Genomic DNA, 19,804 nt, shown 5'->3' on the forward strand with positions numbered 1-19,804 from the left:
CAAATTCAATTGTTGACATCATATCAGAATTATATTTCAACTAGTAAAATATAAAATTCTTGATATTTTTATTATTAACAGTTAAAGATCATCATAGTCATATTGTTTAGCTCAAGAATTAAATTGTTGACGTAAAAAATAAATTGCTACTATATAATTCTAATGTCAGTAGTGACAATGTTCAATTCTGATAATTGTAATTGTTACGAGTAAAATTGACTTACGAGTTACAAGTAACTGTTGATATCAGAAAATACTCTCCTAACTGCTGGTAGAAATAACAAATGTAACATGGTGAATTATGAGATATATTTAAATTATTGATCTCTGTAAATGGATTTTAGCATGTTACATTTATTATTACTGATATCTGGAAGTGCATTTCTAATATGAATATGATTTGAGATATAAATTTGCTTTCTTATTAGTAACAATCACATGCGTGACAGCAGAAATTAACATCGTCACTAGTGACATTTGAATTATCGATATAAAAAAAATTACAGATTAGTATAAATTCTGATTGATATTAAGAAGAAATTGATTGATAGCAGGAGGAGTACATTACTCACTTTCCTTCAGCTGACTCCATTTATCAGAAATCACTAGGTGGAAAGACCAATTACTCTGATATATGTTTTACACAGCTGCAACCCAGAAATAAGAGTACAACCCTTAGAAACCAATACAAGAAAACTCACGCAGCTACCAGGAGAACATGCAAACTCCACACCGAAGGGCTTCCTGGTGCAATTGAATTGTTGATATCAATAATTAATTTTTTTTTTTTTATTGTCACTAGTAAAATGACAATTATATTTCAACATGTTAATTTCATTATTTCTTATATCCAACAATGTGTTTCTGATATCCACCATTCCTTATTTTACTAGTAACAATCACATTCCTGATATCAGAAATTAACAGTCACTAGAGACATTCAGATTTTTGATATCAAAAATGAAATCGACATCTGTAAATAAGCATTAATAGACAGCAGCTAAAAAAAGGCTAATTTTTGTTGTTGTTGTAGGCTCTCTTATCAAAAGCTGCCCTGTTGTGTCATTCTGTTTCCCCATGTTTGAAAGATGTGCTTGGAAGATTTTCTGTTGGTCCTATTTGTGAATGGCACAGATTTGATCAGGATTAGAGGAAAAAAAAACAACAACAACAACAACATGCTAGACATTGCCAGGATGTTGATCACGGACGAAACAAGATAGAATAACTGATTGACGTGTCCTGAATTGATGGCTATTATTCACGAATCACCACAAATCTGTCAACAAAATGACCAACACAACATTGAAAGACAGTCACGCGATGGCCTAAAAAGTTCTGAGCAATGCATTTTTGTTCCCTGGCTTGATAGTTTAATTGCAAAGTGTTAAAGCACGAACAAACATTCAGAAACGTCATTTGTCAAGAACCAGTTGACAGATCAACATAGCTTACCGTAAGAAAACTCGACGTATTAACCATTTTATTTTTGATGCGCTGCAAAGTTTGTAAACAGAGATGAGAAATGAATTGATTCCAAATCACACGGCAGGAGCGTTCTGAAATAAATAGGTTATTTTTCAAAGGCAGCCAACCTTACCGTTACAAAAAAAACGAAAAATGACCATGCTAACAGCATTGGAAAACCTGATGAAGAGAACAAGTCAAGATGATCAACTGGAGGAGCATTAAAAGGAATTAACGTTAGAACTCAAGCTTTTCAAGTAGATGAAACCTCTTGGAAATGTTTAACAAGCTCTACCTGCGTGCGTCCAGGGTTGATCAATCTGCCCCAAAATCGAAGGTGACGTCAAAACTTGCTGAACCTGAACTATCAGAGTAAACATCATAATCATCATCCTCTCAAGCATCCTGCTTTATTATTCTGGTGCAGCACCAGGCTTGTGTGTGTGTGTGTGTTTGTCGTGGACAGCCGTGAACGTCCGCTAGCTGATAATCTTGCTTATGGCCTGTAGAGAAGGGAAGTCATCATCACCAATGTGAAGGGTCTTATGGGTGTTGAAGTCTTTGAGCGCCAGCACCTGTTTACACGTGGGACACACTTGGCAGTCCAGATCCAGGCTGCTGCTGCTGCTGGTGCCCGTCTGCCAGGCTTTCTTCTTGCTCTTTTTAGGTTTGGAGCCCTGCTGCTGTTTCTCAAGGGCCTTAAAGTCTCCGTGGGCAGTGAGGAGCTCCTGTTGCTTGCGAGTGTCTGGTAGGAGAACCAGCAGTTCGTTAAAGACCCTGTTGAAATTCTCTCCCAGAAGCTCTTGGCAGCTTTTATAGTACTGAACAGCAGGAAGTGCACCCTTGTCAAGAGGAAAGAGAGTTTATTTGCATACGAAACAAACAAATGGAGATCAATGTTAAATATGAGTGATCAGTCCAAGTGTATGGGTCTCACTTTATATTAGGTGGCCTTAACTAATATGTACCTACATGGGAATTAATAATTCGTTAGTGTACTTATCATGCAAGTACATGTTTTACATTGTACTTTTTTAAGATTAATTAAAGACCTGCATGTAATTACATCTGAAATTAATTTCTGTAATTGCACTGTTTACACCATAACCCACGCTTTAAACCTACCCATACCACCAAACCTGTCCCTAACCTTACACATATCCCACCTCAAGAGCACCAGAAGTGTTCTGCAATAAATTATAAACACAGTAAATACATTGTATTTATTTTTTCATGCACGTGCACATTAGTTAAGACCACCTAATATAAACTGAGACCAGTGGAGGGTTACATCATTAACGAGGCTCATATATTGCAATTACATCTAACAGGAAACCTGTGCAAAATGAGCACAAAACAAGTCACAAGCAGGGCTTGACATTAATTTTTTTGATCAACAGCCACTGTGGCTAGTAGTTTTCCAACATTACTAGCCACACAGCATTTTCACTAACCATTATTTGTTGTTGGGAAAATATATTTTATATGCATAAATTTGACAGCTAAAATGACTTGATTCAGATTCTGTTATGTCCACATGCCTCCTCATTTATTTCACTTTTTGGGTGTCGTGTATGAGCTTGCATAATAACTATGAGCAAATGGTTTATGGTTTCATAGTGTCTTTTTACAATTAGTTTTCATTTCACATCACTTTCCAGAGCTCAAAATGAAGGATTTACCAAATTTATCTCTGACCACACCAAACATTAATATTTCTTAGCCGCAACTTTTAAATGTGTCAAAACAAAGTATAGCCGTTTACTATACTTTTTTATTTAACAAAATATTTCTTTAAAAAAACAAAAAAAACAAAAAAACAATTGACTTTTAAAAACTAATTATTATCATGCATCTAAAACTATGCACAGAAATCTGTCCTGGCTAAAAGTCCCAGATCAACAGTTAACTACACATAAATGGCAAGTTATTCTTTCTTAAAAGCAATGTTATTGTAAAAAATGATAGTTAAACCACATTACAAAAATAACAGTAAGCAAAAGAAAGCAGGTGAAAAACATACCGTGTGTGATACTGAAAAAGTGATCACATGCACACGGTTAACGTTAGGCCAAGAATCTGTTCAAAGAATGGTTAAAGCGAAATCAACTGGTGCTGTCTACAAAAAGACAAATCTGGAGCTCTTGAAAGTTGCAAGACTGGGTGCATGAGCATAACATTTTATGTCTATTCCAGTCTATTTGAAAGAGAACCGATAACATCAGTTGTATTTCTAGCCACGGTTGCTTCATGGCAGTAAACAGTCGCGCTTTTTAAACAGTCGCTCACCTCACATCAGCTGTTAGCGCGAGTGATCATCCTCTCATTCAGTATTCACCTGCTTTTTTTTTTGCTCACGCGAACATTATTTTTGTCAGTCGTGCTGCTTCTCGATTCTAAGATCGCATTTGCTTGAATATTGGGTCGTCCTTAATGTCAAACCCTGATTTTAAGAAAACTACAATTTAAAAATTATTTCTAACCAGCCAAAGTGCCTAGTGGTAGTGTCTGTCTAACACGCTGAAATCTACCCGCATTTGGCGGGTGTTAATGTCAAGCCCTGGTCATAAGTGTCATTCTTTTTTTTTTAGAAATAGAGATTTATGCATTCATTGAAATTTGAATAAGGAGCATTTCCACTGATCTATGGTTTGCTAGGATAGTTTAATATCTGGATGAAATGCCAATTGAAAATCTGGAATCTAAATACAGAAAAATTACATTTAAAAGTAATTCAAATTAAGCTCTTTACAATGCATTATCCTTATCAAAAAGTTATATATATATATATATATATATATATATATATATATTTTTTTTTTTTAACATAAAGGAAAAATCTATAATTGTGACCCATGCAATGTATTTTTTTCTATTGCCAAAAATTTACGTGCAACGTAAGATTGGTTATGTGCCCAGTGATACATAATTGGACTGGAGCGGAATAAGAGATGAGCGTACTTGTAGAAAAGGACTTTATTGGTAAGGCTTCAGAGTAAGAATAAATGTGGTTTATAGTGACTTTTACTATAATTTCTATTTGCTTTGCTCATTTTTCATTTGTTTTTCTGCTTGAATACAGTCAAATTAATAGAACTTAAACAACTAATCTAATGTGTTTATAACATTTTTGAAGGTGGTTTTATTTAGGGCTATATAACGCTGATGCAAATTTTCTGTATTTTTGTTTCTCCCCATCAATGCAATTTTTGACCTAGTGCAACTTGGTCAGTTGTGACTTTTTTCCAAAACATTTGGTGAGTAGATTTTAATATACATCAAGATTTAAGGTTAAAATTGTTTAAAGATTGTGTCAGTAATATAAGTATTATAATTAAAGTTAACAAGTTGCCACCATCTTTTTCCTTCACTAAAAGATTTAAATAGTGCTACACAATGAGACAACTATACGTTTATGAAAGAGAACAGTTACCTGTCTAAATTGGCCTGAATAGTTTTTAAACTCATTGAACTTGGTTTCATCATTTTGAAGGAAATTCTTAATAGACTGAATAAGGTCCATGTTTCTCTGCTGGAAATGATCAGGTATGAGGTAGGATCCAATAGCAGGTGTTGGTCTGAAAGAAAACACAATGACTAGTGAGGTCAAGCACTTATTATAATGGTTTGACTAAAAATGTGAAAACTATTATTTGAAATAATAAAAACTGTTCAACTTAATTAATAAGCTGACACTATTTGTTCGATATTATTATGTTAATATTTATGCAGTATATGTACTGTCCTTCATAGAGCATACCATTATATTATCAACATTCTCTAAAATACTGAGTTTGAAACATCAAGAATACCAAGCTATTGTGTAACTATTAAAGGAATACTTTTTTATATTTAATTTATTTAACTTATGTAATAGTGGCTATCCAACATTTATCTGGATTATTTTGCTTCCAGAAGCACATAAATCCCGGGTCAAAATAACCCATATTTAATGTTAGAAACTCTAATCACTGTAAGGGTTAGTCTGACAGGATTTATAATGAAGCTTTTGAAGGCGCCAACCAAATGGCCACTACCCCACACCATTATAGAACATAGAAGAGTCAGGGTAAAATGTAAAACTACTCTTGACTGTGTAAGTCATATACATGGAAGATGTCTTGAGAATTGAAGTAATTAAGTAATGTATGTGGAAATTTTGAATTTGGATGAACTATTCCTTTAAAGGTTGCATAATACCTTAATCTTTTAGAGGTTTCATATGAAAGAAGAAAGTCATGTACATAATGGGTGGCTTGAGAGTGAGAAAATTGGGGTAATTTAAATTTTCCTTTAAGTCAAACTTCAATTTGAAATGCAACAGCGAGTGGAGACAGAAATCACACACCTGTTAACAGCGGACACTGAAGAATCCTCCACATTACTATTGAGTGGGACACCAGTGAATCCTGGAGGAGGTTTGCTGACAGCAGGCCCGAGGCCAGGAGGAGGAGGAGGAGGAAGAGCACTCTGAGAATTCCTCAACGGAAACGCACTTTTAAAACCTGGAAAACACAAGGGAACACTGTAGGGCTGCAAGATACTGAAAACAACAACAACAAACAACAGATATTTTGATATATTGTCTTTATATGGGTGTATATACTACGGAGAAACTAGTCCCCATCATTTAAGTACAAAATTCAGCTTATTATTCTAACAATGCAACCAATTTTTGCACTAATAAGTTATAAGTAGATTTGTGAAGGAATTAAACAATATTTTATGTTTAAACAAGTATCACAATAATCTTTCTTGTGAACATGCATTTATGTACACTATCAAATGGGTGTATACATTTAATGGCTGTGCAGTTTAATAAATAAACAAATAAAAATATTGTTGTCAAATATTATGATGACAATATTTCTTGCAATATAACTATTTAACTATTTTACTAGCAATTTTAATCTGATCTAATTCCAAGTAGACATGGGACGATAACTGTTTTCAAGGTATACCGGGATTAGAAAATGTCAAGGTTTTAAAACTGACAACAGTTTCTGTTATGTCATTCCTACGGTACATGTAATTTTTTTATTTATTTATTTATTTATTTATTTAAGGACAACAGTATCTTCAGCAGAAAACACATCCAACGATGTCTTTGAGACTTTGAGATTTTACAACACTATCATAAAAGAAACTAGCAGTATATTTACTTACCTTATTGCCAACATGACATTTGACAATTCCACCATATCACATTGATTTCCCTTTTTTCCCCATCATGCAGTTCATAAAAAAAAAAAACAATAAAGAAAACATCTTGTGTAATTTCCCTTTAAAGAAACCCTCTTACCAGGTGGAGGTTTTTTGGAGATAAGAGCAGGAAACTCTTCTTCCTTAGATGGAGGAGCTTGATCAGTAACCGGCTGCTTTGAGGAAGTAATATTTTCAGGAAATGATGTACAGGACAGTGCTTCTGCAGGCTTCTCTGCAACTCCGTTAACAATAGAGTTTGTTTTAGGGGCTGTAGGAGCTTTATTGAGACCCGTTTCTGGGGGCTTCTTCTCAGGAACGTTCTCTTTGTGAGCCATTTTGGAAACAGTCTCTGGAGTACGTGAAGGAGATCCCAAAGAAGAAGCCGTAGTTTGCTTCTTCTTCTTACTGGCTTTGGGGTTGGCCTGAGGTGAGCTTCCTTTCACCGTTAACAGAGTGGAAATGTCCAGCATGGTCGGCACTGTTCGAATCTCCAGGGCTGTTTTACCACTATGAGGGTCCTCGTCGTCGGATGAAGACGGACATCTGACTTTTGGTGGATCTTTGTGGCTTTCAGTAAGAGTGAGCATCTTTTTGCGGCGAGACGAGGAGGCAGTGAGAGGCTGAGGAACACTTGCACTGGGAAGCGGGTCAGTGCTGGACAATATGGACGAGGAGGACATAGGGGTCATTTTGGTGGGCAGAACGACAGGCTTGTTGGGAGCCACGACAGGTTTGCTTCCAGCTTGAGACCAGGCAGATGCTGCGCTGGACTGGGGCTTCAGTGGTTTGATCTTGGAGACTAGAGCAGGGAAATCCTCTTCTTGGAAGGAAGAATGTTTCCTGGGTTGATTGGTGTATGCTGGTGTCATTGGAGAAGAAACGACAGAGCCAGACAAACTTGGAAAGTCATCTTCTTTTAGGGAGACAGAAGGTTTTTGAATCATGCTGTAATAATGAGAAAAGACATTAATAATTATTGATGTGGTTCATTTAAACTAGGTGTTTTTAATATGCTAGATTTAAGTGGTTCTTGCCTATTATTTACTATTTTTATATTATGAATATTTTATAATTAGCTTTTTTATTTTCCTTATCCTAAATATATATTCTATCATCTCTAGTTTATTTGTTTTATTCAATTTGTACATTTTTGTACTTTGAAATTTTGAAGTTTATCTAATTCTCATAATTTATTTAAATTTAACCAAAAATATTATCGATAATTTCAGCTTTAGAAAACAATAACACTGGTTTCAGAACAGCTGTCTTAGCCTGATATATTTTACTTTATTAAAAAATAATAATAAATAAATATGTTTTGTGGACTATTGAAGAAAATATAGCTTAAAGGGGCTAATAATTTTGTCCTTAAAATGGTGTTAAAAAATTTTTAAACTGCTTTTATTCTAGCTAAAATAAAACAAATAAGACTTTCTCCAGAAGAAAAAAAATTATCAGACATATTGTGAAAATTTCCTTGCTCTGTTAAACATCTTTTAGAAAATATTAACAGTTCGGTCCGATTCTTGAATCTGATTGGCTGATGGCCGTGCCATATTCTGCAAATAACAGCACTAATCTAGCCTTTTAAACATTTCCCCCTGTGTATTACCTTGTGAAAGTAGTTGTTTAGATTGCAACTATGCAGTTTATTTATAAGGATACTGCCCATAATTAACTATATATAATTTTGGAAATTCAGTTCATCGGCCGCAATCAGCCTGTCTGAGCAGACCAAAGAAAGTGACGGTTGACGTTCTATCAGAAGATGGTGACAGAGACCACATAATAAGTCCTTAGACAGGAAAACAGCATTTACTCATCTTAAGTTTCAAACTACAGCTGAACAAATCATTATAAATCAGGTACGTGACATTTTAAGTCGACCTCTCTCTTTTGTATTTTGTAGTGCTGTATTCATACCAGAGTCTGGTAGTGTTTGCTTTGCTTTGGCTTTTCGGGTTTAACTATTGTGAAATCCTGATTGCAACAGAGAAATACTGAGAAATCTCTATATATTGATGGCATTTCATGCCGTTCAACCTTATAATCTTAAAAATGTCAGCAAAATCACCTGTTTTGCAGTAAGTTTAGACACTATGCTGGAGGATCATTCAAATACTAGCTCTAAAGTGACGTTTGTGAAGTAGCAGGTAGGTTTCTGCTGTTCTGACCATCATATCTATATGTGTATATATATAATTTATGTATATAATTTACATACACATTAAAAACACAACAATGAATTAGTGTATTAATATGGTCAAGCTTCGGCCTGCACTGTTTATTCAGATTTATGTTGTTGGTGTTTATTGATTGGTGAATGTCACCTAAATCTGTTTATTTTTAACTGAGTCTGAAGACACGAATGAAGTTTCTTTATTGTTTATTAAAGTCACTAAATGCAAAATTAAGGAATCAATCTAGACAAAATTAATGAGCCTCAATTACAAGCAAACTGTCATCATTTATCAGTTACATTTTTCTTTCAAATTATATATTCATTATACTAAAAACAGGACAAACATACCTTTGAACTGGCGCAGGAGGTGCACCTGCCCCTAAGACAGGAAAGTCCTGACCAGCCAAAGAGCCATTACTCTTCATCGATCGAGCTGAAATGCATATAAACATGCATTTTTCATTCCCTTATATAAAATAATAAATAAAACCCATACATTTTATCTCAGCTCTAATACCTTGAATATCATTAGTTGGTCTTGCTGTGCTCCTGTTATTCCTCATCTCATCCGGCTCCAACTTTTCTTCTCTGCGTGGCTTCAGCATGCTTCTCTCTTGCACGTGGCTTCTCTCTTCTTGGTGACTGGCCATTGAAGCTCGCATGGCTGCAGCCATCTCCCTGTCCTCTTCCTCTCTGCAGAAAACAACTCTCTTAGTCCTCCAGAAGGGCTCTTATATGTGTCAGAATACAGCAGTGATGAAGACCTACCGGTTATATCTCCAACTCCTGAGATTCTGCTGTCCACCTGGGCCTCTTCCTCTTCCTGGTCTTCCCTGTCGATTGAAGCGGTCCACTTCCTCGTAATCATCGCCACCAACTATCAGACATTAGAAAAAAATCTTAAGGTATTAAAATGCATTTCTTTATTATAGATCGATTAAATTATTTAATTCAACTCAAAAATAATAAATGTGCACACTCTGCTTTACCATCATTTCTGCGCTGCTGTCTGGGTGCATAGTTGAACTGAATGTCGATTTGACGATTCTGCCTTGCCTCTGCCCTGTTCTTGCTGTGGGCAGCAGCTTTGTGAGCCTTATAGTCAATTTCTGTGCGGAAAGCGTGAGTGAACTGCTCTGTACTGCAGCGGCCCTCCTCGCACAGATAATGGCTCTCTCTGAAGTGCTCACTCAGGTACTGGTAGTCACTGTAGAACAAAAAAATGCAGTTATATAAGTGGTAGTCAGGCCTTGACATTAACTTTTTTGATCACCAGCCACTCTGGCTAATAGTTTTCCAACATTACTAGCAACTCGCCATTTTTATTAGCCACAATCTTGTAGTTGGGAAAATATATTTTATATGCATAAAATTTGACTTGGACATGCTAAAATTGATTTAGATTACTCGATTTAGATTTTGTTTTATTTCCACAAGCCTCTTTCATTTCAATGGTTTGTGTTGTGTATGACCTTTCTCAATAAGCGCGAGCCAATGGGTTGTGGATTCAGTGTCGCATTGCAATTAGTTTTAATTTCACATGGCTTTTTAGGGTTTAACACTTAGGATTTGCCAAATTTTTCTCTAGCAACACCAAAAAAAATAATAATAATAATAATAATTATATATTATTCTTAGCCCGAAATACCCAAGCAAAAAAAAAGAAGAAGAAAAATATTGTGCGATAATGAAAGGATGATCACATGAAAGGTTAAAGTGAAAGCAACCTGCTGCTTACAAAAAGACTTTTAAAAAAGACTGATCCCACCAGTTGTGTTTCAAAGCACAGATGCTTCACGCAAGTAAACGTTTCTTTTCGAAACTTGAACACTCACGCGCATCACATCAACTGAAATCAGCCTTGATACGGAAGCCCTCGTCAGTGCATTAGGATTACCTGTGTCTCGCCATCTGCATGATCATCCTTTCATTCAATATTCAACTGCTTTCTTTTGCTCACGTGAACACAGTTATTATTGTCAACTCTATCGCTGGCCACTCATTGGGAAATCCTTATTGTTGAACTCCGCTTTTTAAGAAAACTACAATTAAAAAATTATCTTCAACCAGCCAAAGTGGGAAGTGGGAGCAGCTGTCTAACCTGCCAAAGCTAAAATGTTCCCGCATTTGGTGGGTAGCCAGGTGTTATTGTCAAGCCCTGGTAGTAATCATTAAGATGGAGTAATAATTCTGTAGTTCAGCTTACACGAAGTATGTTTATATCCACTAATTTTTCTAAAATTTGTTTTAGCAAAACAGATTGAACTAAAAAAAAAAAAAAAAAAATATATATATATATATATATATATATATATATATATATATATATATATATATATATATATATATATATATATATATATATATATATATATATATATATATGGCCCTATATATATATTGTAAAAACATGCACAGTCAAGTTCATTATTAACATTATTAAAAATATATAGAATGGAAGACTTATTAGGAGGTGTATTTATATTCTTTCATTTAGATTGCATTAGGTTTATACCACTTGACTACGCATCTGATTGAAATGTATATATTTTTTGTCATGTCAGCAACAAGGCTTCTTTAATAGTGTCAAAGCAAAAAACATAAATCATAAAATCAACAAAAAAGAAAAAAAGAACAAACAACAACAATCTTAAAATAAAAAACTGGGCAAGCATTAAAAACAAAATTAACAATAAGAATATTTTTGTTACAATAACATTATTTTACAATAACAATATTTTTATTAACGCAAAGTGTAACAACAATAGATACTTTCTACATAACATGAAAAATATCAGCATTGCTTTTGTAATAAATGTATAATAAACCCTCCTTATATCTAACCCAAACAATAACAACAATAAACATTTTTTAACTAAAAAAAATACTCTTCTTAAAACCATTTTTTAATTGAAAATGAGTAGCTTAAAAAATCTAAACTACTGAACCACCATTGAATTTTTTACCTCACGCTACCTTTGTATTATCACCAAAGCTGTAGTGCCTAGAGGCCTTTGGATCTTCATTCATTCATTCATTCATTTTCTTTTCGGCTTAGTCCCTTTATTAATCTGGGGTTGCCACAGCAGAATGAACCGCCAACTTATCCAGTATATGTTTTTACGCAGCGGATGCCCTTCCAGCTGCAACCCATCTCTGGGAAACATCCATAAACACTCATTCACAAACATGCACTACAGACAATTTTACCTCACCCAATTCACCTGTACCACATGTCTTTGGACTTGTGGGGAAACTGGAGCACCCGGAGAAAACCCACACCAACATGTGGAGAACATGCAAACTCCACACAGAAATGCAAACTGACCCAGAGACCTTTTTGCTGTGAGGCAACAGCACTACCTACTACACCACCGTGTCACCCCTTTTGGATCTATTCTTCCAAACTGACTGAAGTTGCCAGAAATACAATAAACTATATTTTGATAATTTTTGTTATTGGCAGTTTGTGTAAAGCAGCTTCTTTAGGCCCTGCCTCGTCTCCGCCACAGAGAGCAAACAAGATTATAGTAGCAGAATAATCAATTATAATGTTGGTGACAATCATGTTCATGTAAACACAGTGGCCAATATATATTGAATAACCAGGCACATACTACACAAAACAATTACTAAACCAAATATTAAATATTCTTCTTCTTCTTCTTCTTCTTCTTCTTCTTCTTCTTATTATTATTATTATTATTATTATTATAGTAAAAGTTTAATCCAAGTCTCCAATTGTCTCCAAAGGGCTGCTTCATAAACCAAGCTTAGAGAAAAAGCCACTTATTTTGGTAAGTCAGGATTATTAATGGTGGATGCGGTTTCATAAATCAAATTTATGACAGTTCAAACTCAGTTCCTCTGGCAACTTATGCTGGGAAACTAGCCTGGTCTGGGGCAGGTTAACTCTCAGCCTAAGTTCAAACTTAATCAAGGTAATGTTAACATTCACCTGCCGTAAGAAAGTTAAAAGTAAATTTATATACACCAAACACGTTTAAGAAATTATACAAAAAAAAAAAATTATATATATATACACACACACACACATACATATATACATACACACACACACACACACAAGTTATTACAAATAAAAACTACAACATTAACTAAACTTGATATTTTTAATGTTTAAGAGTCTTTTTTTTTCCCCATTTATTAAAATTTTATTTTATATTATATATATTTTCCCCAAACATATTAATTAGGGTGTATAGGGTGTACTAGTTAGGGTGTATAGGGTGTACTAGTTTTTGAACTGTGATCCGAGTGTGTGATAAAGAAAATAATATTAAAAAAGCACTGACTGACATAAAGAAGAAGGGGACATTTATTAAAGAATGAGTTTAAAGCATCAAACCCTGAGTTTAATAATCAGGAGATATGTCTGGGCCAAGCAGTAGCCTCACTTTAATATAAAGATATTTTCCCACAGGGGGCAGGAAACACAAGTGTCAAAGGGAAAGCAGCAATTTGCAGTGGTTTTGGGAGCAAATTAAAAATCCTGCCCCTTATGCGTGCACAGCTCTTTGTAGCCATTATTTTAAACTAAATATGATGATGTTAAGCTCATTTTGAATGTTACCGGGAGCCTGCAATGCAATAAAACTGTTTTTTTGAAAGCAACAATTGGCAGTAAGCGCATATTCTCTCTCTTGTGCGTGCTCAAGCTCAATTCCAATGTATTGTGACAAATATTTAATTGAATGTTAATAGGTTTAAATATTGGCCTATTTTTTATGTGCAAGTTCCTGTAAGCCTTCTCTCTTGCTTTGTTGCCAGTTGTACTGTAGATTTGAATATTATGTTTAAATTTTTATATGTTTGAACTCTTGAACAAATGTTTGAACAAAATACTAACGCAACTCAGTCGGTGTGAACAGCTGCGCCTAATTTCAGAGATCTTTCAGTTCTTGTACTTGCCATGGTTGAATACAACATAATCGATGCACCTATGCTCGACCTTCAGGGTTTCACGACAGTAACGTGCAAGAGCAGTTATCTAGATTATTTAAACTGAACTCAGATTAGTTAGATTAAATGATCTTCAATTTGCTGTTGGAACCAATTTAAGCATAGACATGTAGTTTGGCTTACTAAAGTCAGGTTTTGGACTTTAATCCCTGCTCTCAATGAGGGTGCTTCTTTAACTTTCAATAAACAGCCATGTGTTTGTTTTGTTAATTGGCACCTACTAAAAACACCGTGATCATCCCTTGAATTGAATTTATTTGTTTTCATGTTACTTGTGTCAATGGATAAATTTAAGGTGTATAAAGCATGGTTGCATCAATTGAAGTGTTTACCCGAAGGATTCCAAGTCCAATCCTGCAATTATTTGGGTCATAACTGGAAATGAGTCAAAACTGAAGGGTTCGGATTTCTGCTTTCCAATCCGTCTCATCATGGACCAACGTTTATCCTTTTCTCATCATCTTGTTTCTCATGATTCATTTTATTAAATATAATTATTTGATCATTTGAATGGAGTATTTAACTGTGAATTGATTAATATAAGAATGTTCAGTGCATTTGCCTGTCTATTTATAACTATTTTCAGAAGCCACCAAACTAGGTCAGAGGTCACTGAGACCTTGAGTGGAACTGAGGGCTAAGGACTGGAATCAACTGTTTCTATTGTAATTTCTAGTAGTTTTTACTATCTAAAATGTCTAAAGTGATTTTGCTATTTTTACGGTTAATTCTTTTAAAGTAATTCTATTTTTATTCAAGACAGACTTTGTAAAGTAAGAATATAACTGCCTGAATGTAGATTATACCAGTTTTTAACCAGTTTTGATAAAGACGGCTGAGAATACACTTAGCCTTGGATAAGAAACAAATTATACTTTAAGTGTCTGTGTTCTATTTGATTGTTGATCCGTTTCACAGGTCTGGAGTCAGCTCTAATCAGTCTAAGGCACAGGTGTCAAACTCAGTTTCAAAAGGGTCGCAGCTCTGCACAGTTTAGTTCCAACCCTAATTAAACACACCAGATCAAACTAACTGAGTCCTTCAGGCTTGTTTGAAACCTACAGTAAGTGTGTTGGAGCAGGGTTGGAACTAAACCGTGCAGGGCTTCAGCGCTCCAGGAATTGAGTTTGACACCCCTGGTCTAAGGGATGTCTGACGTTTATGCTTAAGATATTGTTCAGAATATACGCACAAACTCCACATGGAAATTTCCTAGTCTCTCTGTGTTTTAACCAATCAGGTTAGAACATCTATATGTTTGACGCAGTTAATGATGTTATGTGAGAGTATAATTGTTATTGACTGGTGATTGTAAGCAGAGCGGCCTAGGAACTCATTGCGAGTGTTGAAGCTGGCTTCTGCTGATGAAACTCCAAACTATCTTCAGTAAACTTGATTTATTTATTTAAATCTCTGACTCCGGCTCTTCTTCGTCTATCAGACTGGACATTCTTTGGATCAAACTGTATACCATCCCTACAAAACCTACCTGTAATACTCCTGAGCTCCATCTGCATCACAGAAATGGCAGAAGTAATGGTCGCGGCGCAGGTGTTTCAGCAGCTCATCGTTGTCCAGGTATCGATCGTCACAGAATTTACAAAGCGGATGCCCGCGGTGCGAGGTGTCATCCGGGTCCCCTTGCATTCGATGGCGAGCCAAATCTTTACGACTGTACCACTTGCGCTCATATGAGAATATCTGTAAACATTGGAGCACATCAGTCATCGTTGGAATGAAGAGCACATAATAATAAATGACTACATTTAAAATGTAATAAACTACCTTCAAGTGCTTCAAGCATAACTTGCAGCAGAAGAGCTCATGTTGTTTCCGCATATGCTGCTCTAATTCTTCAAATTTGGAGAACACTTTCGGTTCCGGGCAATGTGGACATTCATTTAACAAAATCTTCCTGCATTTGATGTAAAAGATAAAAAGAGCTTGCATTTAACAATAGACCCTTTTCACATTTCAGGGTTTCTCAGCAGCAGAAGTCGTCATAGTTTGATAAACTTAGAACGCAGTGAATAAGAGAGAACTACAATTAATTTTTTACAATCTTATTTGCTGAAATAATATAAGAAAAACGTCCCGATGGTGTTATCAAGACTTTCAGAAAAAACATTAAAAAAAAGACTGATGACGGCAGCCAGAGGAGAGAATAATGTCAGATTTACTCTCAGCCACACATACGCTGCATTAGAAACACCTTGCATAAGCAGCAATTCGTTTTTTGTAATATATTAAAAACTTTTAAGGATTTAAGATTCGGATGACTGTTAAACGCATCAAAACAATCTTGTTAAAAGGGGTCTCATTGTTGAGATCTATTATTGAAATTCATCTGACAAGCAGGGCTTTATGATAAATTATCTATGAATATTCACATCATAAAACCTTTATGTGTCATTACAAGCCAATTAAATTAATTTACTTTTGCCAGTAGTTTTTTCTTCTTTCTTGAAGTGTTGGTAGCAACCGACTTGAGTTTTTTTGAATAACAAATGAAGAGTTTAGAGGCAAAAACCTTAAATATCACTTTTATGGCAAAGAATACGTCCTTTTCCTGGATTTTAAAGTTAAATATCTCGACATAAACAAAGGAGGCTGGGAAAATGTTTTTTTTTTTTAATGGAAATTTTAGACAGCATTTAGAGGGTTTTGCATCTGAGCTCTTCCAATATCATTCATTCATTTTCTTTTCGGCTTAGTCCCTTTATTAATCTGGTGTCGCCACAGCGGAATGAACCGACAACTTATCTACTCTTCAACTATGTTTAAGGGAAAAAAAGTCACCAATTTGTTGGATGGCCTGAGGGTGAAAAAAATTAAAAGTATTTTTCATTTTTGGAGCTATTGCTTTATATTACTGCTGTGATGCAATGCATATTGGTGGTTAAATATAAAAAAATAAATATACCATTCTTCTTTATTTTGTCCAAAAATGTATTATTGGATAAATCATTTTAAATACTTAGTAAACAATACATGTTTGACAAAGATATTTCCTATGATTTTATAGCAAAACAACATAACTTTTTAACTGCCTGCTCTACCAAATAAATATTGACTGTTAAAGTCATTTAAAGAATGATTTGTTTTAAATAATGGTTTAAAATCTAACAAACATAATCCTACTCTTCACTAAACTTGATTTTGCTTTCATTGTAAAAAACAAGAAAACGTCTAAATTACTGTGTTAAATGAGAATCTGAAATATTTTATGGCATACTTCAAAAAATAAAGATGATTTAGCATTAAAAAATACTTTAGTTTGATATTTTTTAATTAAATTAGTCTTATACTAAATAATTTCAATTTTTTTATAGTAGATGTATTAATTATGATACTTTACCAAATGGTTGGTATGTTTATGGCTAGAGGTTGATATTTTGGAAATTATAGAATGTGTTAAAAGAACGCATTGAGTGTTTTAAATGCAATCAAAAACTTTTTTTTCTTGGTGGGGCAGTTACACATTTCAATTGAACATTGTCAAAAGCATCCAAAAAAAAGAAAAGTAAAAAAAAAAGTACCTGAACTGTGCATGAACCTTTCCATCTCCAAAATAAATGTCATATTTCTTCTCACATTGATAATGATGAATGTTCAGAGTGGCAAACGCTTCTGGTTTCCTTAAGAAGACCACCTGAGATATATAAAAAAACAAACAAACCACATTTTACTTACAGCAGATCTCAACATTTGATGAATAAACTCTACATGAAATTAACTGTACAAACAATTCCCGCATATTAATCTAAACTAACAACACAAGCTTGTGACAGATTTACTGATTAAAGGGACAGCTCACACAAAATGAAAATTCTGGTATCATTCATTTACTCACACCGGCCGCGCATTAGCGGAAAAAAATGAATGAATGAATGAACATGTTTGAGTCTTTCTTCTTCTGTCGAACATAAAGAGCTTTGACAAACATATGTTTCACTTCTCTCCATGTCAATAGTTAACTAATATAGCTTTTGCGACCAACAGAAAAAACTGTAACGTGTTTGGGAACAAGGGCGAGTAAATGAGGAGTAAAGTCTCATTCTTGGGTGACGGATCAGTGTGCACTCTTGACTGATTGACACGTGAGCCACTCATTGTCAACATGACGTCACACTTTGACAGTCTGTCAGAAAAGCTACACGTCTAGTAGTTTCTAACGGTTAGTTATCTGAAAGCTCGTTACGTAACAGTCCTCCGAAAGCAGTACTATCTAGTAATCAAACCTTCTCGGATACATAAGAGAACAAAGTTCAGTTTCCACAGCTGTCATGATTCGCAAAGCCAACACGGGAACTGGTCGTCCCGGGAAACGTCAGGTAATAAATCACAACTACCACGCTAAACTGCCTCCCACACACGCTCGAATCAAATGTAACAGTTAGAAGTCCAACAACCCAACACAAAACAGTAAGTAGAACAACTACCCCCATTTCACTTTTAAAAGAAAACACAACTCAACTAAACTTTGTAATGACAACAACAACGTGACAGACGCGGCCGCTCCCATTATAAGTCGCCATGCTAAGTTAGCGTAAAGAGAGCTGGTTCAGCGCTTCCTAGAGGCCGGGTTTCTGTGTTTATTTGCTGTGTGCATTAGCCGAGGCCTGGAGGAGGAGAGGCGGCGGCACCTTGTCTAGCTGCTCCCGGCAGACGGCGCAGTACTTCTGCTCGCACAGCACCCGCATCTTGGTGGAGCAGCGGTAACACACCGGGTGATCGCACTTCCCCACCGCGAACAGGTCGATGTCCTGGCAGCACAGCACACAGGTGCTCTCCGTGTCTTTCTTCAGGGCAGACTCCATGCTGTTCGAAGGCGTGTGGTGTGGTTTTGTCGGTTTAATCCGGGTGGATTTGGAGGGTTTGTGAACGGCAGTACAGGCAATGAGGCCGGGAGAAGCGCGCTCCTCTGTGCGTAATCGTTCTGCGCAATGCATTATGGGGACCGGTCGACTCTCCGTTGACAGGAAGAGCTTTTATTTTGATACGTCGGACTTTTATACTTCAAAACGTGCTTATTATTTTTTAAATTATACCATTTTATTAAAGTTTTTAACATAACAAAGATGATTGAAAATAATTACAAATTTTAAAACAGGATAATTATATTAAATTGAAAGAAAACAAAAATCCACATAATCATCACCTTCATTGCTATAAAATAAAACATGAATGTAAAAACATGTAAAAAAAAATAATAATGTTGGTATTTAATTAACGTTATATATTTTTGGTTAGTCAATAACAAGATCTAAAATATATAAATTATGATAAAAAGCTTACTACAAATGATACATTTTTATAAAAATATTCTTACACATAGCACCATGTCTAGACAGATTATGTCCTCTTGCAACTAGGCCAGCCCATGCCAGTCCTCCTGCACCCTGGCTCTCGGATGCTCTCCGTGAGAATCGCTCAAAACTTCGAGCTGCAGAGAGAATTTGGCGGAAAACTACAAATCCTGCACAGCTCTTAACATACCAAACTCTTCTGAATTCTTTCTCGGCTGAGGTTACTTCTGTAAAGCAGATATATTTCCGTCAGATAATCAACAATGCCACTAATCCTCGCCTACTTTTTAAAACCTTTTCCTCCCTCCTCTATCCTCCTCCTCCACCCGCATCCTCCACACTTACTACTGATGACTTTGCTACATTATTCTGCACCAAAACTGCAAAAATCAGCGCTCAATTTGCTGCACCTACAACAAACACGCAAGATACACCACCAACACCACACACACTCACCTCTTTTTCTCAGCTCTCTGAGTCTGAGGTGTCCAAACTTGTGCTATCTAGCCATGCAACCACCTGTCCACTCGATCCCATTCCCTCTCATCTCTTGCAAGCCATCTCTCCTGCAGTCATACCAACACTGACTCACATAATTAACACATCTCTTGACTCTGGTTTATTCCCCACTTCATTTAAGCAGGCTAGGGTAACCCCA

At 35.5% G+C, this 19,804-nt stretch overlaps 1 protein-coding gene across 1 annotated transcript; it reads right to left on the reverse strand.

The window, feature by feature from the left end:
* Positions 1 to 1,491: 1,491 nt before the first annotated feature.
* Positions 1,492 to 18,773, reverse strand: znf598 (zinc finger protein 598). Its single transcript, NM_001033718.1, is given in 12 exon segments — positions 1,492 to 2,309; positions 4,901 to 5,045; positions 5,816 to 5,972; positions 6,770 to 7,617; positions 9,203 to 9,287; positions 9,372 to 9,547; positions 9,623 to 9,731; positions 9,844 to 10,061; positions 15,327 to 15,538; positions 15,623 to 15,752; positions 17,377 to 17,489; positions 18,484 to 18,773. Coding segments are annotated over 12 exon segments (2,730 nt in total). The 5' UTR covers positions 18,658 to 18,773; the 3' UTR covers positions 1,492 to 1,946.
* Positions 18,774 to 19,804: the final 1,031 nt, after the last annotated feature.

Source organism: Danio rerio, chromosome 3, assembly GCF_049306965.1.
Source record: "Danio rerio strain Tuebingen ecotype United States chromosome 3, GRCz12tu, whole genome shotgun sequence".
Lineage (NCBI taxonomy): Eukaryota > Metazoa > Chordata > Actinopteri > Cypriniformes > Danionidae > Danio > Danio rerio.